Below are 25640 nucleotides of genomic sequence, written 5' to 3'. Positions count from 1 at the left end.
TCATGACGTAAAAATGTTTTACCATTTTTGAAGAGCTTTCTTTTCATTTTATGATGTGTGCCGCATAACAAGAAATTGGTTTCTCCTTTCTAAAACAAAAATACAATGTTTTCTCTCTGAGACCTCCTCTTGGCTGCCTAACCCTGAAGGATGGCCTTCTCAGTACCAGGCTCCTCCTTGATCAGGCTCCCCTGCATTGCCTCCAGGCCTACTGCGTGTGTAGGGTTTGTAACTGTAACCGCTACAGTCCGCTGCCTCCTTGCACTTACCCAGAGTCACACTGCCCTGGCTGCACTTACTCAGAGCATTGCTGCCCTGATTGCACTCCCTCCTACTCTCCCCCTGACACATCCCCTTCTCCCTGCACCTTGCGTTATCGCACTTGCACAATCTGAATGACACAAGGCCCAGTAAGAGCCTTTGTCTTATCCTCCATCTGTCTTCCCCCCTGTCTTGTTGCGCCTAGGACTACTTGCGCAGAGGCACGTTATAAATGACTTATCATATCATATCATACATGGACTGAAACAGGTCAGGCTTGCACTATATTTGGAGAATGGTGCATATGTTACCTAATGGAAAAAGTCATGTTGGTGTGTTTTTGAGTTTGGTACTCTATTTTTCCTAAAATAGACAAGATGTGTATACAATCAAGAAACCAATCTATCGGTTTATGATGTTTCAAAAGCAGGGAAGCTTTTCTTTGTAAAATTGGGGATCTTTTATCAATGATAGTATGCTGCTAATTGAATTAAAATAAAGGAATTGTTTAACAACCTGTATATTCATATGTAAACATACTAACGTGTAACTAATGTAATTTGCAATAACCACAAAAGGGTAACTATTTTTCACCCTTTCTTTGGACTCTGCGGATACGTTCATTAGATTTTGACATAAGCTGGAGGTCTTGGCAACCTGGTGTTTCCATCCTTGCTGGTCTGCAAAACACATACCTAAAAATACAGAGTGGGAATCTGATCGAACACATTCACAGAAGCTATAGTACAACAATTGGGCCCACACTTGGGCCCAGTTCTGGTCTTAGATTAACACTCACATTTCTGACACTGATAAAGAGAAACCATTGCCTGTGTCTGCATTCAGCCTGTCTGGTTAAAACCAGTTCCCTCGAGGTGTCCGATACTTCTTTCCAACATGCATGATGAGTTTTGTTGAAAAGATTGATGAAAAGCTTTTGTTCACCTATGCTCATCACCTTACTCAACTCACACAACCAACATGGCAGCAAGATGCCTACAATCACAAAGCATTTATGGAGCAATATCACTGCTCACCTCTCTATCCCCATCACACCCAGCACTTACACTAGTGGCTAACTATGTGCTGGCAGTGCTGACTTTGACTGATCGTCACTGGGCTCTCTCTTCTGGATGAAACAGAAACACACACCCCTGCTCAGCCACAGCCCACTGTGATGAATCCGATGGCATCATCACTGTTTTCCTGGCGGTGACCTCCTCCATGTGCAAGCCTGACCCTGCTCTCTACTTACTGGCCTTGTAAAATAATGAAAGACACTTTTCCCAGCTACACATACTCTTCTTCCAAACATAGTTTTTCTTTAAAACCTATTGCAAACATTTGTACAATATTATCAGAAAGGGACTACTATTCCCACAATCCCCCAAACACTGGGACGAAGAAGAGGAGAGGAGTAATGATGATCACTTCCCACTGTCGGCATGCTGGCCCTTCCTCAAATCCTATTGGCCAAAGCCAATATAAAAAGGATGAAAGATTCGGAAAGTGTGAGAAAGGTCCCAGGAGGACCTGGCTGCATGCAATCTTTGTTGCAGAGAGAAGGACTTTGGGCTGCTGTGCCGAAAGAAGGAAGGGGGAACCCTTGCACGCTGACTGCCTCTGGTGAGCTGCAGAGGACTGGGAAAGCCAAGGAGACCAGTCTGCCCTCTTCAGGAAGAAGGGGAACAACTGGGCATTAGAAGAGTGCCAGAGCCCAGGAGAAACTGCAAACTCCCTTACAAAGGGGGAAACCGGGGAGAGGGTGTTTCTTTGCTTCTCTTGGCGAAGTGAAAGGGTTCGCCGGCAGAGAAGTAGGAAGGAAGCATGGTGCAAGCAAGGTGGGCCATGGCGATGCTAGTAATCGTGAGAGGGTCCCTGGGTGTCTGGCAGCCAAGAGAAGCAGCATTGCCCTTACCGGGAGCCAGAAAGAAGCCAGCGTGCAAGAGCAAAGCCGCAAGAGATCCTGGAGAGACATCGGAGCCGCACAGAGTGGGAAACCAGCGATGAGGGTGCGCCGTGTGAGCATGAGGAAGCATGGAAAAGCTGCAGTAAGTCGGTCAGTCTGCCAAAGCAGAGTGGGGACCCCGGGGTGTAGCGGCGACCGCACTGAAGAAAATGAGAGTATTGGGAAGTAAAAAAAGTGAACAGAAAGAAGATTGTATATGAATAAGAAAAGGCAGTAGATATTTGAACAATGTGAGATTGCAGAAAGTAAAGCAAAAGTGAAGAATGTTAGATATACCAAGCCAAGATGGAGGATAAATGCTACTTGTATAATAAAGAAAAACATTAAGGAATTTGAGAGTGCAAAGAGAAGTCCAAGCAGTTGGAAATGCATGAAGAGTCCCGGTGGGGAAGCATACCAGGCAAAGTGCCAACCTTCAAGGAGTGTCGAGCAGAAAGAGTGTTTGTGTTAAAAGAAGGAACTGTTGTGGCAAGAGAACTTATAAGACTTTGAGAACTTTGTTCATCCAACAGGATTGTTGTGGGCCAACACAGGTATGCAGAATGGTGAGTCCCAGAGGCATTTGAGATATCTGTAAAGAATCCTGGGCAAGGGAATCGCCCTCGGGAATTAAGGTATTTTCCACTTTGGAGAACATTACTTTGAAGCCATTCTACTTTTCTTTAAGAACACCCTTTTGTAAATATCAGGTTATAGACATTTCCTTTGTCACTTTATTTAGTTTTTTTGTGAGGGCCAGGATAGAATGTTTTGGACACAAGGACGGCTTTTTGATTTGACATCCCGACAAAGACATATCCATAGATACTGGTTTTAGGTAGGTGGAAACTGCTCTAGAATAGGGTCAGAGAGGCATTTTTCCCAACCCTTTTAATTTGAATACACGCATGACTCGGGTACTTCAAGCCTGCAAACATCAACACCACAGGATTCACAATCTGCCTTCCCCGCTAATCCATGAACAACCCCCTTTTTCTTTTCTTATAGGGCTATGTGAGGAACCCATGGTATCAAAAGTATGAACGCTACACAAAGAGCAAGTTCAAGGGTGTTTATTGAACTGTTTTCATGGGGTTTGGAAAAACTCCTAACTTGCCCTAATGCTAGAATGGGAGTAATCTCGACCATTGAAATAAGGAAAGAAACAGTCCTAGTTAGTCTATGTCAAATCAATATGGCCTATATTAAAAAAAAAACAATGCCTGCCCCATCTCTTATACAAACAGTGTGTAAAGGGGACTGTGTATGCAAAGGAAAGTCAGTGTTATAACATAAAGGATGAAGATGGCTGAGTCAGCTCTCCTCCCCACGTCAGACAGCACAGAGTAAGGCGGTGCCCATAGGCAGGCTGACACACTCTGGCTTGGGTTTTTAACACACATACAGTTCAAAACATGGATCGGGCCCGCTTGGTCTTCCACGTTAAAGTCTCTCTTTTCAGTCTTTCAAACAACGTTCAATACAAAGTTCACGCCGGCCCCCCTCTGTCAGGCTCAAACCTCTCAACAAAAGTTCATGTTACTTGCAGTGGGCTCCCTTCCCCAAACGTATCCACTTCGGGTCTCCCTCGGTCAGGCTCAGACTGTTTTCAGATGTCGAAGACTTTCGAATGTGCGTGGCTTTCTTTACAGACCTCTGCAGGACCTCTTTGACTCAAAGTTCAACGTTCTGCTTTTTACCCTCCCCTTCTCTCAGTGTTAATTATGATCCCTTTGCTTTTACAGTTCATTCACTTTATCGCTACAAACAATTCACATTTCACAGAGACTTTCGAATGGGCAACTTCCTTTCGCCGGGCTACTCTGTCACTAAATATCGCTGGTGTCACAGCTGTCCTTATTTCAAAGTTCATTCACAGGTCTGCCTTTCTTCGCGTCTGATCCACATGCATGCAGCCTTCACTTGTGATATAATGTTGCAACTTCAATCTTTCCTTAACACACACCAGTCTCTCGGGTCGCTTGCCAACTCACCGGCTGTGTGCGTTTCATTTTCCTCATTACAGTTTTCCAATCCACGAGTCAAGGTTAGTACCCAAAGCTTGACCTTGCCTCCCCAACTCTGCCGTTCAACAGGGAGGGTCGCTGGTGTCCTTGAAACACAATGCAGCCTTCTGCTTTAGGATTTGGCCTTCTCCACGTGTCTTTCGCAGCCTTTTGGAGGCAACAACTTCCAGAAGGGAACTCCAGTGGTTCTTGACCTGCTGCTCTGGTCCCGTGGTCCGTCGCTCTGCTGCAGTAGGTTTGCCATCGCCCCAAAAGTTCTGCTCTTACTCGTTTTCCACCTTGCTCAGAGTGTGTCTCTAGGTTCCTCCTTTTATCACGTGTGAGGAGAGCTAATTGGTATCAGATGTATGCACTTAAAGTCAAGTGCCTGACTTTGCCTGACCCCGATTAACAGGACATGTCCAGTACAATGTATAAGAGTTAGTCTTGCTACTCTCAGTCGCCCTCTTCCTCAGCTCAGTGTTTGTATAGAAAGTGGCAGGGGTTGGGACCTCAGATAAGCCTAAAAAATAGGATGGGTTAGTTGTACAAAAAAGGGGGGGGAAATACTGCATCTCACCATCGGCTGCCTCACCCCCACTTCCCGAAGACCCCTCACCCAGGTGATCCTCCCACACTGGTCCACCCCCAAGAACTGGATCCAAAAACAATGGCTGTGTTCTGGCCACCTGGATGACAAATCCCAGTGGACTAGCGGGTGAGACATCCTTTGGTTTCTAGCAGCTATGTGCAGCGATGCCACCATAATGGCAGAAGTTTGCTATTCAAGACTAGTTTACATTACATTATAGGGCATGACATAATTAGTGGTTTAGGGCAGCACCACAAGCAACTGAGGTACCCTGAAGATCCACATACCTTCTTTGTGAAACTGAAGAAAAGTCATACTGTTTGGGCATAGAGAAATCTCCATCCAAGTCCAGCCAATCCAAGGAACTTCTAGTCAAGATGGACGCCACACTGTTCTGCAGAAAGACAGAAATACGAAATAATGGGTAGACCACTAAGCACATATTGATTACATGCAAAGCGTTTTGAAATTCACTGCTCATTATTATCTCACTGGCAGTCTGCTGATGCTAGGTCAACTGCACTGCACTTGCCTTTTTTTTGAGTCTCCCCTAGGGTCTCCCCCAGCACTCTGCCCTCTTTGACTTTCTTTTTGCTGTCCTCACCTTTTAGCTCCCCAATTTACCCAATACCCAAAGGCTTTGCCTTCCCTCTGCCTGTATTCTCCCACTCTTATTCAGGAACAGATGCAGCTCTCTGTCTGCTGCCAAAGATACCGGCTCTCACAAGGATACACCAAGATGTCTGCTCAACACTATTGCAACAGGGTGGCACTAACACACCAAGACGTTGTCCGAGGAGCAGCCCTACCCAGACACAGCAAAGACCACACCAGATGGATGCTCCAAGCCATCCATTAGGACCTCCATCAGCTTCTCCCCATAATAGCACTCCGAACCGTTACGTTCAAACACACTATATGCATACCAACTGAGCCACTGACGTATGTTGACTGCATAGCCTTCCGACAGACATCAAACATCAGAGCGCTACACCTCTACAACCAACATACATATCTCAGTCCTGGTCAATGCATCCTAGCATCACGGGTACACAAGCTCCCCTTTGATTACAAATGCCTCCATACCCTAGACACAAAACCACCCAGGAACAGAATTGCACACGATACCTGGGTACTTCTAAACAGCAAAGTAAGCTGGCATTTTTCCTCTCTCTGCACCAACACAAAACCAGTTCTACTTTCTTTCAGATCCGCTATAGCGCCCAAAGGCCATGCAGATGGAACAAGAGCACAGTCTATAATCCTGGGACATTACATGACACAGCAGATGAAGCATGTTTGATTTTAGAGTGAAGAAGGCAATATATTGTGAGGGATAATAGCCACACGTGCCATATAAAGAACACACAAGTACCAATCTGACGGGTCATGCAATTCGTAGTCCAAAACACCTAGCGTGCCGCAGGTTGCACCACCCTGGCCTAAGGGAACCATGGTGGCCCATTGGTGTCTGCCAGTGATCATAATAATGTCCAGGGTTTACGACAGAATAGACTTCTTCTAACGGGGCCTTTGGGAGGCTAACCCATATGTTTTGGGCTGTAGGGGTAGTGTTGGTAGGCTACCACACATTACAAGGGGTAAAGAACCATAGGCGTATCCACAATCAGGACATGGGAAGTCCCCGGAAGTATTTACGTTCTCTATCTGAAGGAACACGGTTTCCCAAACCGTACAGAGGTGGGAAAGAGCCTGCCATGAGCTGCCAAATGTATAAAGGGTGCTTGGCACTGGTGAGTAGGGATAGGGCGAGATGGCCATCGCTGTATACCTGCTATCAGCCTGATTGCTGCCTTCGGATATTATTCCGGCTTGGCGGCAGCAGGCTGAGGCAGAGCCATTTTGGGACATGACAAGGACCCTGTACTACCAAGCCCCAGAAGCTATGCAGAATATTCATGCCACTCGGTGCCACTGCCACAAAGAAGGGCCAGAAAAGAACCAGGTAAAAAGGAACAACAGAGGTCTTAAAAGGAAAGACCAAAGAGGAGAACTTCCAGAGACCCTGTTACCAAACAAGTGTAGCATGAAAATGTGAGAAAAGCCCTCTACAACAGCATCAATTATGGCAGAACTATTCAGTAGGACTCTGCACCCCCACTCAGTGCAGCATTCACCCCAGAATCAAAGCGCATGCAGCAGATGTGGGTAAGAACATCTTTACTGCAGAACAGGCATTTCTCAGCTGGATTACTTCCCCAATGCAGAGCCCTTCAACCCGAGCCTTTTCAGTCCATGAAAGACCGCTCTCATCAGAGTTCAACAATCACAGGTGCGCTTCATACCTTGCAACAATTAGAGCAAGTAGTGTGCATTAGATGGGTCTTATCCCTCCCATTTCGTGTCTCTTGGGGACTTTCAAAGCGAAGTGGACATGTTCAGAAGGGGACCTCGTGCTTGCTGAGGTTCAGACATAAGCCCCCCAACCCCCAATGAAACCGTACTGCATGCATCTGAGGTTGCTTCTCGTCTTATGCAGAGGAAAAATGGCTTGTCAGTTTGATATGAACAGCACCTTTTTGCAGTGCCATTGGACTGGTTCACATAAGGACATGGGTGTTACTAGATCTGGAAAAGTTCTGGGGCTAGGCCAATGTCAGGACTGTTGGGACTCGGGACTAGCTAGCCTCCTGAGCTTTTATCCGGGGCTACAACCCAAAGATTCAGGGCTATAGCCCCCTCAGCCCCCCACCCCCTAGCAACGCCTCTGCATAAGGATGTTTCCCTTCTAAAAGTCGACCAAACATCAGGATTAATTCTGGCCTGAGGAATCGGCATCGGTTAGAAGCAGTGATGGAAATGGAAAAAATATATTGGGGGGAACTGTCACCACTTTGGAGGGGTGGGGCTTTGGGAAGGAGGAGGCGGTGCTAAGGAGCGTGGCCCCTGGCCAGGTTGCACAACATAGTATCTCTTCGTAGAACCCAATCCAAGCGATTTGCATAAAAGCAAAGAGCATTATGGGAATATCATGTCCACAATTTTAAATGTTAAACATGTCTTATAGTGATTCAGTAAGAAGCCCTTTTAAGTGCATAATGGATTCTTCTGTTTTGATTGGTCACCATACTCGCCCTAATAAAGAAATGGTCGTAACTTGCAGGACATATATGCTAGTTAGTGTGATGTTGGATTTTGTGAGGCAGACTGGGCGGTGGGAGGAGTTGTGAGTTTATGAGAGCTAAATATTGATTGGTGGGTCTGGTGCACATCATTCTTTAGGATGGGGAAGCGCCTGCCTGGGTCCGCCCACACATCTGATAATTAAGAAGCCTGCGGCAACACTGTAAGTGAGGCTTTGGCAGTTTCTGCCTGCAGTGCTGAGTCTTGTGAAAGCTCACGAGTAGAAGACTAGTTAGTTTAGATGTAGCGCTCCATGCCGACTCTTCTGAAAGCGGTCTGCTGGTGGATCTGGCAGAGTCATGTGCTGGCCCCTGGGTCTGGGGGACGGAACAGCACTCCGGCAAGACATTTTTTGCGAAGCGCCGCTCCGTCTTGTTCCAGCCCATTCCCTGCACTGGTTAGAAGTGCTCCTACAACAAGCATTTCCGTCACAGAACTTATTCTCTGATGATATGAAGGACGTGGCTTTCGGCATAGCTTTGCCAGTCCGTAAAGGCATCTATCAAAAAATGCTGAACAATCACAGACACATATCATTCTTCGCTTCCGCTTGCAAACAATGGAAAAAACAAGCCTGGGCAAATCTAATAGTTTTGCCGCTTATGTACAGCTGGCGTAGGCATATGTCAGACTCTGCCATAATGGCACTATCTAGCCATAAAATGGCAAGAGCTGGCAAATGGTGTGAATATTGCATTGTATTGTATTGTATAAGCATTTTTAAAGTGCACATATCACCCTGAAGAGGCATCTTGATGCGGAGAGTGCTTAATCTGAACTGGAAATGCCTCAGTACAAACGGGCTCTATCCCGGGAAGAGAAAGGTTTCCAACTCTCTTAGAAATACTAGATGGTCAGAGATTGTGTTGAGCCTAACTGGTAGAGAATTCCATAGACTGGCTGCTCTTAACGAAAAAGATCTCCCACCACAGGAAGCACAACAAAAGGACGCAATTACAACGTTATGCTCGCCAAGGGATCTCAGTGATCACCTGGGGTATAGAGAGCACATGTGTCATGAAAAAACATCCTTTAGTCAATCAAATGCCCTTAACCTAAAGTCTGCTGTATATAGATTTCTCTCTGTGTATAATCTGATCATTTGTCATACTCTTGCCTATATCCTGTAATATTGTTTAATTTGTGCATATGTTGTATCCTTGCCTATGTTTTGTAACAGATAATTTAAGCTTTGCATGTGTCGTAATCTGCTGCGCCCTGATACCCCTGGGTCTGGTGCGCATTAAAAATGAATAAACAAACAAACAAACAAACATTTTGGGCCAATCAAAATCCTTTAAATGTTACTCTCTGTATTAATGTCATCCAGGGCAAGGAACGCAGAACCTGGGAGATTTGTTCCCAGTATCCGCCTCTTGACAACGGTCACGCAGCGGCATTCTGTACAACCTGCAATTTCTGCAGAGTCGTTACTGACACCAAGATCGATTGAATTGCAGAAGTCGAGGCCAGAAAAGAGAATCCTTCAACAGCTACGAGTTGTCAGAGAAAGAGTAGGACATCATGGAAACAGTGCAACGTTTGTAGGTGGAAAAAGCATGATCTAAAGTCTCTCCGGAGTAAACTGTCACCTCTACAGTTCATGGACAGGCACCGAGGGCCAATGTCCAGAAATCACGCATGTTCCTTTTACAGAAATGAATGTCGAAAGAATGGCTTTCGTACTTCCACATTAAAGTACTTGGATTTTAGCGGCATTAAATTGTCACCATTTCCATGCAAGAGCCAAAGCGATCTAGAGAGTGTTATCCAGCCGAAGAACGATCTGGCTGTTGTTGACGTACATGTGAAAGGCTAGGCCAAAGAGCGCATCAAAAGCCCCAGACAGAGATTGAAAAGCAGGGGACTGAGTGAAAGGCATTGAGATAATCCGCAATTAACGGGCACAGGATCTGATCGATATTGAAAAGCAGGGGACTGAGTGAAGAGCATTGAGATAATCAGCAATTAACGGGCACAGGATCTGATCGATATTGAAAAGCAGGGGACTGAGTGAAGAGCATTGAGATAATCAGCAATTAACGGGCACAGGAACTGATAGATATTGAAAAGCAGGGGACTGAGTGAAAGGCATTGAGATAATCAGCAATTAACGGGCACAGGAACTGATAGATATTGAACAGCAGGGGACTGAGTGAAAGGCATTGAGATAATCAGCAATTAACGGGCACAGGATCTGATCGATATTGAAAAGCAGGGGACTGAGTGAAGAGCATTGAGATAATCAGCAATTAATGGGCACAGGAACTGATAGATATTGAAAAGCAGGGGACTGAGTGAAAGCCATTGAGATAATCAGCAATTAACGGGCACAGGATCTGAGAGAGATTGAAAAGCAGGGAACTGAGTGAAGAGCATTGAGATAATCAGCAATTACCAGGCACAGGATCTGATTCGAAAGGACAGGTGGATACAGTTTGAGATTCACCAGAGAAAGATATTGCATATAAATGATGTCAGTGTCTGGAAAATGCCTTTGTAATGCCAATATACAAGCCTCACCTGTTGGCTTTCTCAGTGCTTGTTTTCAACAGGACTTCAGGGCAAGGACGGACGTGTACACATAAATCAAGTAGCTGAAGGCACACTTGGTGAAGATTTTTTTTTAACCAGGCGCTGCTGCAATCAGGCCATTAACTCTGAGCAGAATGTTTGTTTTGACATCATTCTGGCAGGCCATACAGCACACACGCTACTGTTACTGCATGAAAGAGCAGGCCTAGAGCGATCCCAGGAGGGTGTGTTCTGAGTGGGAATGGCCACGTGCAGTAAATGGGCGTGTCCCTCCTCACATCCCATCTACCTTGTATCTGTACTCGAATACAATAGTTTCGAGTTTATAGGAGCCGCGTTTGCAGCCCCTAATAGCCAAAGCTAAAAAGTGGTTCAGTGAAAATGTGCCTCTCCTCATTTCCTCCAGATGGTGTGCGCCTCGGCTGAAGACTGCAAGGGTGGCACTGGCGGGTGGTGAGCAGCTGTTCACAGGCAATGTGTATTTTCTATTGAACACCAAAATAACTCAACTGTTTTTCATGAGCCACTCCAAATTTCATTACTCCCAATGCATGTCATAGACGGTTCAAAGTAAAGCACAACATGAGATGAACAAAGGAAACATATGACATAACAAAACCTACTGATCGCCTTCGTCTTAAGAGGGCTGCCTCCGCAGGATGGTTGAACCGGAACTTGTGTGTCTTCCCCAAAACAACAACGGCTCCTGAAGTGAAATGCACATGATTAGGAAAATATGAAATGCATATATGTGTGGTCTGCATTCATTTGCACTTCCGGCTGCTCATAGTGCTATCTGTCCCGCTCATGGTAAGAATATTAATAATGTGTTGTGTTCTTACAAAGCGCCTCATCCAAAATTCCTACAGTTTCTAAGCGCTGCAATAATAACAGGTGTTAAAATGACCCTTAATGGTAGATCTCATTTTACGAATACTTTTTACTTCTGCTACAATAATGACACGCTTATATGTCCGTTTCTACTGCTCAAGAGTGGGGACTCTAATGCCCTATTTAGCTTGTAGCCATAGCTCCAGTTTTTCATGACATGTATGCTTCTTTTTGGAGGGGAACACCTGCTTTTGGAAGGCAAACTAGGCATAACAAGTGCAGGCATCGCCTCGGAAGGGCAGAGCTCTGTTCCACGCATAAGTGTTTTTGACAAATTACTTCCTAGCCCATATCTTTGGAATATCTGCACACAGGGAAGGGCACTCAGCCAATCAGGTGGCTGGAAACGCGGGCGAGAGCTCCCAGTGCCCCACCCACGTTCCAGCAGCCACCTGCACCTCATTCCCGGCAGGGCAGTTTCTAGCCAACTTGGTGCCCAGGGTGAAACATCAGAATGTGCCCCCCCCCAATCCTTCGACTGGCACACATCACTCCCAAACCATACATCTGTTGTACGACAAAACCCCTCCTCAATTGGAATAAATAATTGCTATAGAAATGAGGCTGGTTTCATTACATTGTGATGCAAGTACTTTACAGAAGAAATCTAATGTGAAAACACTGCGGTTGCTGCTCAAGTAAATGGTTTTTCTGTCACCTGCTCTTAGGGAAGGCCTTGCCTGAATGCAGTTTGAAACTGTCCGTATTGGCACACTACGGTGTGACCAGTGTACCGGGGTCTGAGAGCCCACTGGCCCTGTGTTGCAGGTGTTCTGTTCGTACCACCTCACTTGTATTTCACAAGGGGCAATACTAGACTAACCAAATGAATTATCTTCTAATAGAAGGTTATCATGCCAAGATGGACAGTCTGGTACACTCTTATTGTACTCTTTCAAAATACCTCTCTGAGAGTGGGAAAGGGGACAAATAGCACCAATAAGGATTCATGTATGCTTTGCATTAAATCACAGAGCATTTTAGGACTATACCAGTGATCAGTAATATACACAAAAAACGTTTTAATATGTCAAATAAAGAGACATCAAAATAAAGGACATAGTTTAAAACTTTTCTGTGTGGCACGTTAATTCTCTTTGAAGAATGCATAGATTTGGTCAGCTAACTGATATTTATGCTGGCCTGGTGAATAAAAATGCCCCATGTTCAGTTCTTAACACTTAACTGTTAAGCACATACTGTGTAAAAACAATGGCTTGTTAAGTGGGCCATCACTTATAAATTGCCCCACTTGGAAGGTTGTCAGCACAAAGAATGAGGGGCACAGGGTGTGTGACTCCAGAGCATCTCACATGCTGCGTTTGGAATATGCCTTTCTTTGTTTGCCTATTCCCAATGCATCGCAGTCATCAACAAGTCGGCAGAGAGCTGCCAGCCGCACATCGCAGAACACTCACCGGCACAGCAGGCTGCTTAATCTGTTGTCCGGCAAGCTCAGAAGAAGCTTTCTCGGTGGGCCCCTTGCTGCCCCCCCTGAGCTATTTAGCTCTGCGCCTCGTGCTTTCGCCCACTCCGCCCGGGCCAAGAAACAGGGCTTATCCTAGCGTGCCGCCATGTTTCGGTGCCTCTGCACCCTGGACCCTCTGCCAGCTCCCACCCCTCCCTTCTGACCCACATGAATGTCATCCCCAACCACTATCCCTCACTCCCTCCCCGTTCCTTGCTGGCTTGTGCTGCCGACTCTGGCTCCCATCCTCCTTTCCCATTGGGCCCCACCACAAAAATCGAAGAGGGACTTAGGTCCTTTTCTATTGACAATGGCAGCAGCCATTTTCTTTTCTTTTTTTGGATGGTAGATTGGGCATGTGCAAGCCTCTTGGTTGTGAATAGCTATCACCCCCTTGTAATTACCCTGAGTCCTCTATGAGGCCCTTGCTTCTCTTAGGCCTACCCGGGGGGCCTAGGCTGGTTGGCCACTACCAGATCTGTATGCCTCTTCCCCTGACACAGTGATTGGTATAATTTGCCTCAAAGACACCTCAGAACATTGCAACGTTAAGAAACTGCTAAAAAACATCTTTTCATTACCCAACCCTAAAGCCTTCCATGTTAAGCCTCTACAGTTGTCTGGATCTGCGCTGAGAAGCGACCCAGTATTCATTGTGCTCAATAAAAGAAACAAAACTAACAATATCATTGTGAATTGGAAAGGGGCACATTAAGCTGGGTACCCTGCCACAACTCTGTTCCATGGTCTGTGTTGTCTCAGTGTTTGTGGCTACCTGTTACAAACTTAACTGGCCCTAATTCATATGTAATTACTTAATTGTGTTGTTGAGAAACTATTAATTCACATACCCACAACAAATAATACTAATGTATAGCAGTAAAGGCAGTGCTCTTTTCAACCTTGAACATGAATACCCTTGTCAGCCCAAAAATGACTTTCAAAAGTTTCATATATTGACTGCTGTTGTTGATTATTGAGGGTGAGTGAAGAGTGCATGGTGACTTTTATGTTACCATTTCAAAACATTTGCGACTTGCCTGTACTTTGTGAAAAAAACACGTTTGGGGGTCGCAATTTTTATTTTTGCACCTGACCGTAGTGACTTTGGAGACCTTATGTCACTTTGTGATACCGGTGTTTGATTGACGTTGTACCTACTGATTCTTAAGTGTAATGTATGTAACAGTGTAATTTGGTATACTCTTGTTGGACTAAAAAAGGTACTTTTTGTTTGTTTTGTTAATAGAATTCGCCCTGACGAAGGACCAGAAGTATGGTCCGAAATGCATTGGCAATGGCAATTTGCTGGAATTCTGCCTCCTCATTCTAAGATGAACTATTTATATTAAAATCATCAAAAGAAGTATAAAAGACTTTGTTTCAGTCTACTAATTCAGCCAGAGAAATGGCTATTTATGGACTATTTTTTCAACAGTGAATGAACAGGATTTAAATTTGCAGTAGTTTTCACTACACCATTGGCGACCCACGGTCTGATGGATGTTTGTTCATTGGACATATCTCTTTGACGTTGTACCTTTGTCATGATGATTCTGGCATGCTAAGTACTCCGAATGCCGCTTTACTTGTGATACTGGCTGGCACCATGCCCCTGTCTTGGTGCTTCTGAGATACTAAGTATTCTGAATACCTCTTGCCTTGTGGTGACACTGGTTGGTGCTGTACCTCTGTCTTGATGCTTCTGGGATACTAACTATTCAGAATACCTCTTCCCTTGTGGTGACACTGGTCAGTGCTGTACCTCTGTCATGATGCTTCTGGGATACTAAGTATTCTGAGTACCCCTTTCTTTGTGGCGATACCGGTTGGTGCCATATCTCTGTCATGGTGCTTCTGGGATACTAAATATTCTGAATACCTATTTCTTGTGGTGGTGATACTGGTTGATGCTATACCTCTGCTATGCTTCTGGGATGTTAAATATTCCGAGTACCTCTTTCCTTGTGGTAATATTGGTTGGCACTATACCTCTGTTATGGTGCTTCTGAGAGGTTCAATTTCTTTTTAAATTTCAATTCTTATAGAGTGCTACTCCCCCAGAGCCATGAGTTCGCTTTCCAAAAAGATCCGACGAAGACAAAACACAAAAGAAGAGAGGGGGCCATTAGTCGATCCCTTTATTAAAGAGAAAGGTCCTCAGAACCTTTTTGAACTTCAAAAGGCATGGAAGTTGGCGTGAGGCACCCGGGAGCTCATTCCATGCCTTGTGTGGCTTGATATATTCCTGTATTCGTATATAGGCAACTCTGTCTAGGATCTTCATAAGGAATATATTATTAATGCTGGGCCTATAGTTTCTAGCCATCCCTGGATCCAATTGTTCCTTTTTAAGCAAAGGAGTGATCCATGCTTCTTTAAGTGACTCCGGCACACATGACTCATGAAAATATGTGCTGACCATCTGCATCATGGAAGGAAGCAGAAGGTCAAGGCAGTCTTTTCCGTTTGAGCCGGCAAGTGTCGCCAATACAAGATGTGGGTTTGAGGTTAGTGACGATAGTACGTATCTCCTCTGCTGAGACCTGATGAAGGGATAGTCTGAATACACTCTTTCCTTGGACTGACACTGGTTCGATTGGTGCTGTAATTGTGTTATGGTGCGTCTAGGCTGCTAAACATTCAGAATACCTCTTTCGTGTGGTGGTGCTATTAGTTGGTGCTGTACCGCTGTCATGGTGCTTCTGTGATATTAAATATTCTGAATACCTCTTTCGTGTGGTGTTGCTACTAGTTGTTGCTGTACCGCTGTCATGGTGCTTCTGGGATATTAAATATTCTGAATACCTCATTTGTGTGATGGTGATACTAGTTGACGCTGTGCTGCTGTGATGGTGCTACTGGGATTCTAAATATTCGGAATACCTCTTTCGTTGTGGTGACACTGGTACGACTGGTGCTGTAACTGTGTTATGGTGCTTCTAGGATTTGAAAAACCTCTTTCCTTCAGGTGATACTGGTTAGCATAGCACCTTTGCCATGGTACATTGGGCATACTAAATAGTCTGAATACCTCTTTGCTTGTGGTAGTGATACTGGTTGACGTGGTACACTTCTTATGGTGCTCTGGGATACTAAATAGTCTGAATACCTCTTTCCTTGCGGTAGCGATACTGGTTGACGTGGTACATTTGTAATGGTGCTCTGGGGTACCAAATAGTCTGAATACCTTTTTCCTTCTGGTGATACTGGTTAGCACTGAACCTTTGCCATGACGCTTTTGAGATGATAAATATATCTTTCCCTGTCGTGATACTGGTTTGATTGGCACCGTACCTTTTATCATGATTCTTTTGGGATGCTAAATACTCTGAATACCTCTTTCCCTTTAGTGGTTATACTAGTTAGTGTCCGTACCATTGTCATGACGCTGCCGGGATGCTAAATACGTGTTTCCTTGTCACGATACGTGTTTGATTGGTGCAGTACCTTTGTCATGATGCTTCTGGGATTCTAACTGCTCTGAATACATCTTTACTTGTAGTGATACTGGTTGTATTGGTGCCATTCCTTTGTCATGGTGGTTCTGGAATATCAAATTACTCCTACATCCCGTCTCCTTCCCTCCATACTTTTGGGACATTCCATCCTTTGGGATGGGACCAGAGCACTTTTTGAAGCATCAAAAATATTATTGTCTTTCTTTTATTTGTATGCAGGGCCACCACACGTGGATGTAGCCCTGCCTTCCCGAGGCCCCCCCCACACCCCGGCGCATCGCCCTCCACTCCATTTTCCACGCAGTCAGGGTCGGATACACTTGCATCGTTGGTGTTTTAGTTTTTTGCCCATCTTGTCCTTCAAACTTCCTGCTCCGGTTCGGCAGTCATCTCATCTCTGTCTATGCCGGAGTGACAGGGTTTTTTTGTATCCTGTTCTTCTGGCGAGCATCACTTTGCGAGTACGGATCCTCATTCTCTTTGTCTAGAGTGCTTGGGCCCGGAACATCGGTGGGACTCCTGTCTTTACTGCAACTCTCTTTCCGTTTGGGCACTTCAGTGTAGGCTCGTCAGGTGGGAGGACATGTTCCATCGGTTGCCTCTGGCTAACCTTGAGCAGTTCATCGAGGAGAAGAGGAATCACCCGGTACGTTCTTTGCTTTTTAGGGCACCTCGGCCAGGTGACTCCTTACCGGGGTCGTCAAGTGCTGGGAGGAGCCTTAACTGCTCTAGCTTTACCAGGGACCGCTCTGAGGTATCCCGGAAGGGATCTAATCTGCATAACGGAGTCGCCTCAGAGAATCCCCTACAAGGGGCTCAGCGTACCGGGGTCACACCTGAGGTTCCCCTTCCAGGGGCTAAAAATACTGGGGTAATTCCCAAGGTTCCCCACTCATGGGCTAAAAGTACCAGGGCCACTCCCGAGGTTCCCCTGATTTGGCCTAAAATACCAGGGTAACTTCCGAGATATCCCGTACAAGGACTAATAGTATGGGCCATTTGCCTGAGGTTCCCCAGTCAGGGGCTAAACGTACTGGGATTTTTCCTGAGGTTCCCCGGAAAGGGGCTAAAAGTACCAGGGTCATTCTTGAGCATCCCCAAATATTTGCTAAAAAGAAAACCAGCAAGACTGAGGGTCCCCATTCTGGGAGTCTTGACACCGGGTGTCGGCCTGAGGGTCCCCTCAAAGGGCCTAAACTCCATACCGGTTCTGCTGAGGGAGCAAAGAAGTCAGGCAAAGGTCCAAGGTCCTCGAAAACTGGCTCGGCCGAGGTTCCCTCACAGATGACTAAAATCGATTCCAAGGCTCCTAGAAATCCTGTCATAACAATGGCCTCAGATGGGCCTGTGACACATGTTTCTTCCGAATGTCACAAAATGGTGGCTCAGCCTGCACTGTCGGAGGCATCCATTTTGTTGAGCCCGCCCAAATCCACCAGCATAACGAGTTCATCAGAAGGACTCAGGGTAGAGGCTAGGCCTCCATTTTCATTGCCCGAGCTGGGTAGCAGAAATCCTTTTCGTCCAGCAATCGACTCGAGTACGAGATTCCCTCATCCGCCAAAAGTGTTGTTGCGTCCAACATCGGCCCCTATGCATTATGCTAATCCAGTCAGGGGTGGACCGTCTTGGCAGCCAATTGCAACAGAATTGTGGCAGTATGGTCCATTGAAATCGACCACTGCCCACGTCCCAGATTAGGGCATTCCCAGCGGATGCTTTCTTTTGCAAATTTCAAGGCCTCATGCACTCTGTTGATCCAATGAAGATGTATTTGAGGGACCTCTTCAAGGATTTGTGCCTTATGCATCTCAAGCCTCAACCCGCTCGTCCACTGCCTCCGGATGCACCTGAATTGCCCCCTCTGCTTCCAGCAGGGCTTCCTCCTCCTCCAGTGCTTCTGCCGCTTCCAGCAGGACCTCCTCCTCCTCCTCCAGTGCCCCCAATGCCTTCAGTGCTGCCAGCTCCTGTTGTGAATCCTCCAGATCCAAGAGTTTCTGACCTGCCACGCGTTTCGGAACAGCCTTCAGTTCCCACCAAAAAGGACGAGGGTGAGATGAGCGAAGATAATGAGGACACGCCCTTTTCTGTCAGGGAGTTCCATAACAGAGTGCTATATTTGATGGCGTTAGAAATTTCAACTCCGGAACCCCCGGCTTTGCAGGAGGGAGCTCTATCGGGGGCCCTAACGTTGGAATCACAGGAGCGCTCAGCTCTTTTTCTGCAAAAGGACGTGCTGGCAGAAGCCCACAAAATTTGGGAAAAACCCCACAGGGCATCACATTAACAGAAAAACTGAGGCTTGTTACAAACTCCAGTCATCTGGAAAAATTCCTTTGGTTTCCTGTCCGTGTCCTTCCTCTACAGTAGTGGCGGTGGCTACGCTTCAGTCTAAGCTTTCGTCCTCTTCTTCCACCGCCGCGTCTCAGGTATTGTCTAAAGAAGACAAAAACCTTGATAGTATTGGAAAAAAGATTTTTGCCAATGCAGGGCTTCAGCTATGTCAGGACAACACAAAGGTGATACTTGCAGCAGCTAACCTCAAATTATGGAAGGAATTGTCTGAATTTCAGGACTGCATTCCTCAGGGCAGGTTAGAGGACTTCAAAGAAGGTCTTTCTGATGCCAGGGTCTTGGCTCAGGACCTGCTGGAGGCAGCGGCTTATCATGTGGATACATCAGCTTGCGACCTCATTATTGTGACTGATGTTTTCCGCCAGGCGTGGCTCCATACGACCAAGTTTTCAAGGGAGGTCCAAGAAAATGTGCTTGACCTGCCCTTCGACGGCAAAGAACTTTTTGCTAAATAAAACAAAAGCTAGTACGCTAACAGCTAAGTATTTGCCCGTTTTAGCAAAAACTGCTCCTTCTAAACTGTCCTATCCTTGGAAATCAGACGCCCGATCAAGAACTTTTTCGGCTTCAGGACCGAAAGTCGTGCCGACCGGATCGTTCCTCCAGTGGGCCTCGACGCAAGCAACATGAACATGGCAGCTGTTTTTTCTCCCAGATCTCTATCTCCTCTTCTGCTACACATGCCCTTGCCACCGATAAGTCTGCAAAATGATGTTTTTCATCAGTCCCACAAGTCTCCGGTTGGAGGACGGATTTCTTCCCATCTGGAGGCGTGGAGGACCATTACCGATGACCGGTGGGTTTGGTCCGTCGCCCGTGTGGGATTTCGGCTACCCCTTTCAGATACCCCACCTTCTCATCCTCCTTTTCAACAGAGTCTCCCTCTCTTCGGGCCGAGGGGCAGTGGAGTGTGTTCCTCGATCGGATCAAGGGAAGAGGTTTTATTCCCGTCTGTTCCCAGTACCCAAACCCAACCGGGCTGGCCTGTGCACTATTCTAGACCTATACAATTTCAACCTTCACCTTCCTCAGGAGAAATTCAAGATGATCACCCCCAACCAGATTAAATCCTCCCTCTTGAAGGATGATTGGCTCTGCGTGTTAGATCTCCGAGATGCTTACATACATATTCCAATATGGCCTCAACACCGCAAATTCCTTTGTTTCTCAGTGGAACAGAACATTTTCAGTATCAAATCCTTCCCTTTGGTCTTAGCTCAGCCCCAATGGTCTTTATGAAAATGATGACGGTTAGTGCAGTGTTCCTCAGGCTCTAAGGAGTCCACGTTTATCCATATTTGGACGACTTGCTACTTCCGAGTCACTGTCCGCAGACTGCAGCGCCCAATCTTCAGTTCCCTCTCCAACTGCTGTTCCGACTTGGACTGTCGGTTAACTAGCAAAAGTCATCCATGAAGGTTTCTCAGGACTTGATTTTCTTAGGTTTTCGCTGGGATACCATCAAAACGAAGATTTTTCTGACCAAGGACAGGATTACAGATTTTGTCAGTCACGTGCCTCCGGTTTCTCAATTCATCCCACAGGTCAGCTTGGTGGTTTCAAAGGATTCTGGGGCTGATGGCCTCATGTGTTTTGGCCCATCCTCTAGTGAGGTTGAAAATGAGATGCACGCAACTGGTCCTAAGTAGGAATTGGTCTCAAGCTTCACACCCAGACTCCCAATTGAATCCAATCCCCTCCATTATGGCTACAGATCTGCAGTGGTGGTCGAACCCCACCAACCTCTCGGTGGAAGCCTCCTTTTGGGAGCCCTCATCACAAGTCACAATAATGACAGACTCCTCCCTTCTGAGCTGGGGTGCTATGCTGGATCCCCTAGAGGCTTTCAATCTGTGGTCACCCAGTACAGAATGTCACATATCAATTACCCTGAGCTCTTGCCAGTTTTTCTGGCGTTGAAAGCTTTTCGAACTTCCATCTTCAGCAAGGTAGTGCGAATACGCACAGACAACTCGGCTATGTTCTATGTGAACATGCAGGGAGGTACGAGGGCTCTGCCACTTGTGGACCTAGCCATTAAGATTTGGGAATGGGCAGTGCAGAACAATGTCTGGCAACAGGCAGTACATATTCCGGGGCGGGACAATATTGCAGCAGATTCTCTCAGCCATCAGTCTCTGGCAAACCATGAGTGGGAGATGAACAAAGGGTTCTTCTCCACCTTTTGTCGCAGTGGGGCACTCCGACAGTGGACCTCTTTGCGACATCGGCAAACAAGAAGCTTCTGGGCCATCCTTCCAGGGAGGAACTCGGTCATCTTTCCCTGTGGGATGCTCTCGAGATTGATCGTACGCTCTTGAAACTCAGGAGTGCCAGCAATTGCACTCTGTTATTCATAGCTCCTTGGTGGCCAGTCAGGTTCTGGTTCTCGGAACTTCAGCATCTGTCAATACACAATCCGATCAGGTTGCTGCCGAGCCCCTATCTTCTGCACCAGAACAGTCAACAGGTGTGGCATCCCTCCCCACAATCCTTCAGCTTAGCTCCATGATTCCTGAGTTCAAATCCCTAGTACAGTTTAGTCTCTCAGAAGACAAAATGCGTATAATTCAGGCAGCGCTCAAGCCTTCCAACACAAGCTCAAACCAAAAGCAATGGCTTCGATTCTGTCACTGGTGCCTTGCCAAACAGCTTGACCCTCGTCAAGCTTCTATTGACTGTGTTGTGTCATTAATATCAGATCTAGCGGCAATAGGAATCCACCTTTTGTCATGCAGAACATATTTGTCTGCCATACACGCTTACCTTAGCACAGATCATTGCTCTTTCACTCTGACGAGCTACCTCCCCCTAAATGGGATCTCAACGCTGTCCTCACCGCTCTGTGTCACAAAACGTTTGATCCACTGGTGACTACAGAGCTGGAAAGTGGCTTTCTTAAAAGCTGTTACATATAAGTGAATTACAAGCCCTTTCTATCGAGCATTGATATTTTATTTCTATTGCGCTCGCACACAAGTGTTTAAGAGCGCGACAAGGCAAGGGAGGGGAACAGGGAGAATAAAACAACGATCTTACTAGGCCCAGTGACATTGAGAACGCACAAGTGCATGGAAGAGGGAAAAAGTGCAAGGAAGGGGGGAGAAGTGGAAAGTGCACAACAAAGGAGAAACAGATAAATAATAATAAATAAATAATAAAGGAAACAAACAGTGGTAGTGCAGCCAGCAAGTGGCAAGTGCCAGCAGACAATGTATGTCTGATAAGTGCAGGAAGAAAAGGAGGTGGGCTGTATGGGGACAGATACAGACCCCAACATCCTTTTTTGACTTTTCGTAAAGATAAGGTGGTGCTCCAAACACATCCTTCTTCCCTTCCAAAGATTGTTTCTGATTTACACATTAACCAGTCGATTTCCTTGCTGGTTTTCTTTCCAGACCCTGCTTCGGACACAGAAAGAATCCTCCATAATTTGGATGTCGGGACGGCACTGAAGTTTTACCTACAAAAAAAACAACTTCAGAGGCTCTTCTCAACTTTCTGTTACCTTTGGGAATCCTAAAGGAACCCCAGCCTCCAAAGCTTCCATTTCGCGTGGGATTGCTTTATGTATTTCAGAAGCTTATTCGGTACAAGGCTTTCAAGCTCCAAAGGGCATCTACGCACAGTTGGTGCGAGGGAAAGCTGTAGCTGTAGCGTTCCAAAAATATGTTCCATGGTAGACAATTGCCAAAGCGGCCGCATGGGCCTCACCCTAGGCTTTTTATAAGCATTATTGTCTTGATCTCAGTTCCCGGGCTGATGCCCAGTTTGGACAGGCAGTGCTTAAAAAACCTTTTTCTGTAAGGGAATTTTCGATCCACCCATTTTGATAAGTCAGTGCTTGTGAATCTCCCACAAGTATGGAGGAAGGGGATGGAATGTAGGAGTATAACAAAGTTACTCACTGAAGTGACTACCTTACTCCTAGTTCATAGTCCCCTTTTCTCCATACACCCGCCCGCCTTCCCCTCTAAAACGTTTCCTCGCTTTGCTAAATTGTCCTTCGACTTTGGCAATAGATAAGGACTGAAAGGTGATGCGCTGGGCGGGACTCAGGAAGGCGGGGCTACAGCCACGCGCGATGTCCCCTCATACAAAATAAAAGGAGGCCAATAATATTCTTGATGCTTCAAAAAGTGCTCCGGTCCTGTCCCGAAGGACGGAATGTCCCAAAAGTCTGGAGGAAAGGGGACTATAGACTAGGAGGAAGATATTGTTAATTCTGAATACCACTTTCTATGAGGTGATAAGGGTTTGATTGGCCCTATAACTTTGTCATGGTGCTTCGGAGATACTAAATATGTCTTTCTTTGTAGTTATAATGGTTTGATTGGTGCTGTACATTTGTTGTGGTGCTTCTCAGTTGCTAAATATTCTGAATACCTCTTTCCTTATTGGTATGCCGGTTTTATTGACGTTAGGGTGTTTCTGGGATGCTAGACACTCTGAATACATCTTTACTTGTAGTGATACTGGGTATATTGGTATCATACGTTTGCCACGGTGGTTCTAGGATACTAAATATTCTGAGAACCACTTCCTTTGTGGAGTGTGACGAATCTAGCAATGTCGTCACTGATTCTTTGGAAGGAAACCTCTCTTACATGGCCAGGGAAAGGCAGAAGCAACCTGACTGTGACCCTTGGGGTGGCTATCTGCGGGAGGACCACGTGGGGGAAGACAAACTCCAGAGGGACCACAAAATATTGGACCAGAATAATATTGCAACCACAACTTTTAATGACAGCCATGTAACCTGGCCACATACCAATATGGCTTATTGTGATGTAGATGAAGAATGTCCACGTTTTTCCAGTTAAGTACCTTGTTGGCCTGTTCTCCCTCCCCCCCTTTTTGTACTGAGACAGCGAAGAGGGACGTAGCAATGAAGATGACTAGGACCAGGAAGCCAACACCGTGGTCTAGTCTGTGTAAAGTGCTCAGAAATCCCGGGAAGTTTAAAATTGCCACAGCCGACAGACCAACAAGAGAGAAGTGGTTGAGAGAGTGGTAGAAACTGAAAGAAATGGTAATTTGTTCTGACACCGGTCAGAACGCCTAGCGCAATAAAACCATAAGAAGCAGCGTGCAGGCAAGTCTGACTGAAGGGAGCTCACCGCTTGAGAACCTGAAGTAGTGGGAGTAGTACGCTGCAGAGGAAGGCAAAGCCGGGGCTAATCGGCTAACAGGACGTAAGCTGAGTCAGCGAGCCGAAGAGGACAGAGAAAGGGAGATGCGAGGATCATGAAAACCACCTGGTAAGCCCAGAGGAAACAAATGTGTTACTGGAGCGTCTGCAAGTGAATGATGTGTCTCAGGAAAGGTGCAAGAGAGGCAAAGTGAAACATGTGAAGAAATTGATACATTTGTGAACAGAACTAAGAAGGAGTCGATGACCCAGTGTTTAACAGGAGAAGTTAATGTGAATGTGAACTGTATTGGAAAAAGGACAGTGGCCCAACATTTGAAAGTAAGTGTTGAAACTGAGACAACATTTGTTAAGAAATGGTCAGTCACCCAGCATTGGTTACATGTTATCTTGTGGATAAAAGAGAGAATAATTGCAGAAAGTAAAAGCCCTAGCAGGTTAGTGAACCAGGCGAACCATGAGTCTGCACACGAGCGAAAGAAGTGATCTGGAACTTGTGAAGCAGTAACATCCTGGCAGGACAGTAAATCAGGAGCAGGAAGAGAAGTAAACTTGTGATTGAATTTGTGAAACAGTAACATCCTGGCAGAAGAGTAAACCAGGAGTGGGAAGAGAAGTAAACTGGAACTTGTAATTGAACTTGTGAAACATTAATAGCCTGGCAGGAGAGTAAACCAGGAGTGAAAGTAACAGGGAGGAATCATACCCCTTAGTGGAGGATCAATGAGAAAGTCAGAAATATCCTGGCAAGGTGAATACACTAGGAATAGCAAGAGGAATGATCAGTGGAGAAGGGAGGAACTGTAACCCTTTGAAGCCAAATGAAATACAGGGTATCAGAAATTGAATGCATAAGAGTAACCGTGTGTGTAAGAGTAACCATGGGAAAGAGGAATTTTCATTAACTTGTGAAAACCTAAAAAGTGGAGAAACTCAGGGGAGAGGTCATACCCATGAGGTGAAGTTGTACCCCTTGAGATTGAGAATACTGAGAAGTGTGGAAAATAAGAGGAGCTAAGGGAAAGAGGAATTTTCCTTAAACTTGTGGAAACCTAAAAAGTTGAGAAGACTCAAGGGAGAGGTTGTTTAAACTGAAGTTGTACAGTAAAGTCTTGGCCGGAAGGAAAGCAGGGGTGGACAAGTGGAACCCCCACCTTTGTTGAAAAGGGGAACCTTGTTACATCTTTATCTGGAAATGCCTGCCAGACATTAAATAACCAGAAGAAACGTAGGGGAAGAGAGGACCCCTTTATCAAGAGGAAATTTGTTATTCCTTTTCTTCCTCACGTTAAAACTCTTTATGCTTTGGAACTCTGAAGAAAAGCTACAACTGGATAGCTTATGTAAAATCCCCTTGTACACATCATATTGAGTTTAGAGTGTAAGGGTCAGCTTAGGGTTTGGACGGAGAACGCTCTTTTGTTTGACATCCTGACACAGACGTTCCTTAGTTTTGTTGAGTCAGGGAATCCCTCCTAGGATCCAGCATAGATATAATTCCCCCCCCCCCGCTCTTATTTCTTTTTAAAAAAGTACTAAGGCAGATTGATACCGATTTCTGTGTCTGAGTCTTACTCTTGATCCCCTAATGGTAATACGGGTTCAATTGATGCTATAACCTTGTCATTGTGCTTCTGGGACACTAATCATGTCTACTGGTTGGTTTGATTGGTGCTGTACATTTGTTGTGGTGCTTCTCAGATGCTAAATATTCTGAATACTTCTTTCCTTATTGGTATGCGGGTTTGAGTGATGCTCTATCTTTGTTATGGTGCTTCTGGGAAGCTAAACACTCTGAATACAGCTTTACTTGTAGTGATACTGGTT

The 25640-nt window shown here is 45.9% G+C and overlaps 1 protein-coding gene across 2 annotated transcripts in view; it reads right to left on the bottom strand.

Moving 5' to 3' along the window:
- Positions 1 to 25640, bottom strand: part of LOC138527467 (stAR-related lipid transfer protein 9-like) — a 590857-nt gene that overhangs the window by 166282 nt on the left and 398935 nt on the right. For both annotated transcript variants that reach the window (XM_069638652.1, XM_069638653.1), the window contains exons 19-20: positions 11110 to 11192; positions 5095 to 5201 (exon numbers count right to left, since the gene is read on the bottom strand). In XM_069638652.1, coding sequence (XP_069494753.1) covers positions 5095 to 5201; positions 11110 to 11192 — 190 coding nt within the window. The remainder of the gene's footprint in view (positions 1 to 5094; positions 5202 to 11109; positions 11193 to 25640) is intronic.

The sequence above is a fragment of the Ambystoma mexicanum genome, chromosome 14 (genome assembly GCF_040938575.1).
Source record: "Ambystoma mexicanum isolate Mex_15411 chromosome 14, UKY_AmexF1_1, whole genome shotgun sequence".
Lineage (NCBI taxonomy): Eukaryota > Metazoa > Chordata > Amphibia > Caudata > Ambystomatidae > Ambystoma > Ambystoma mexicanum.
The sequence above is the reverse complement of the archived record's forward strand: the minus strand, read 5'-3'. Positions and strand labels throughout refer to the sequence as shown.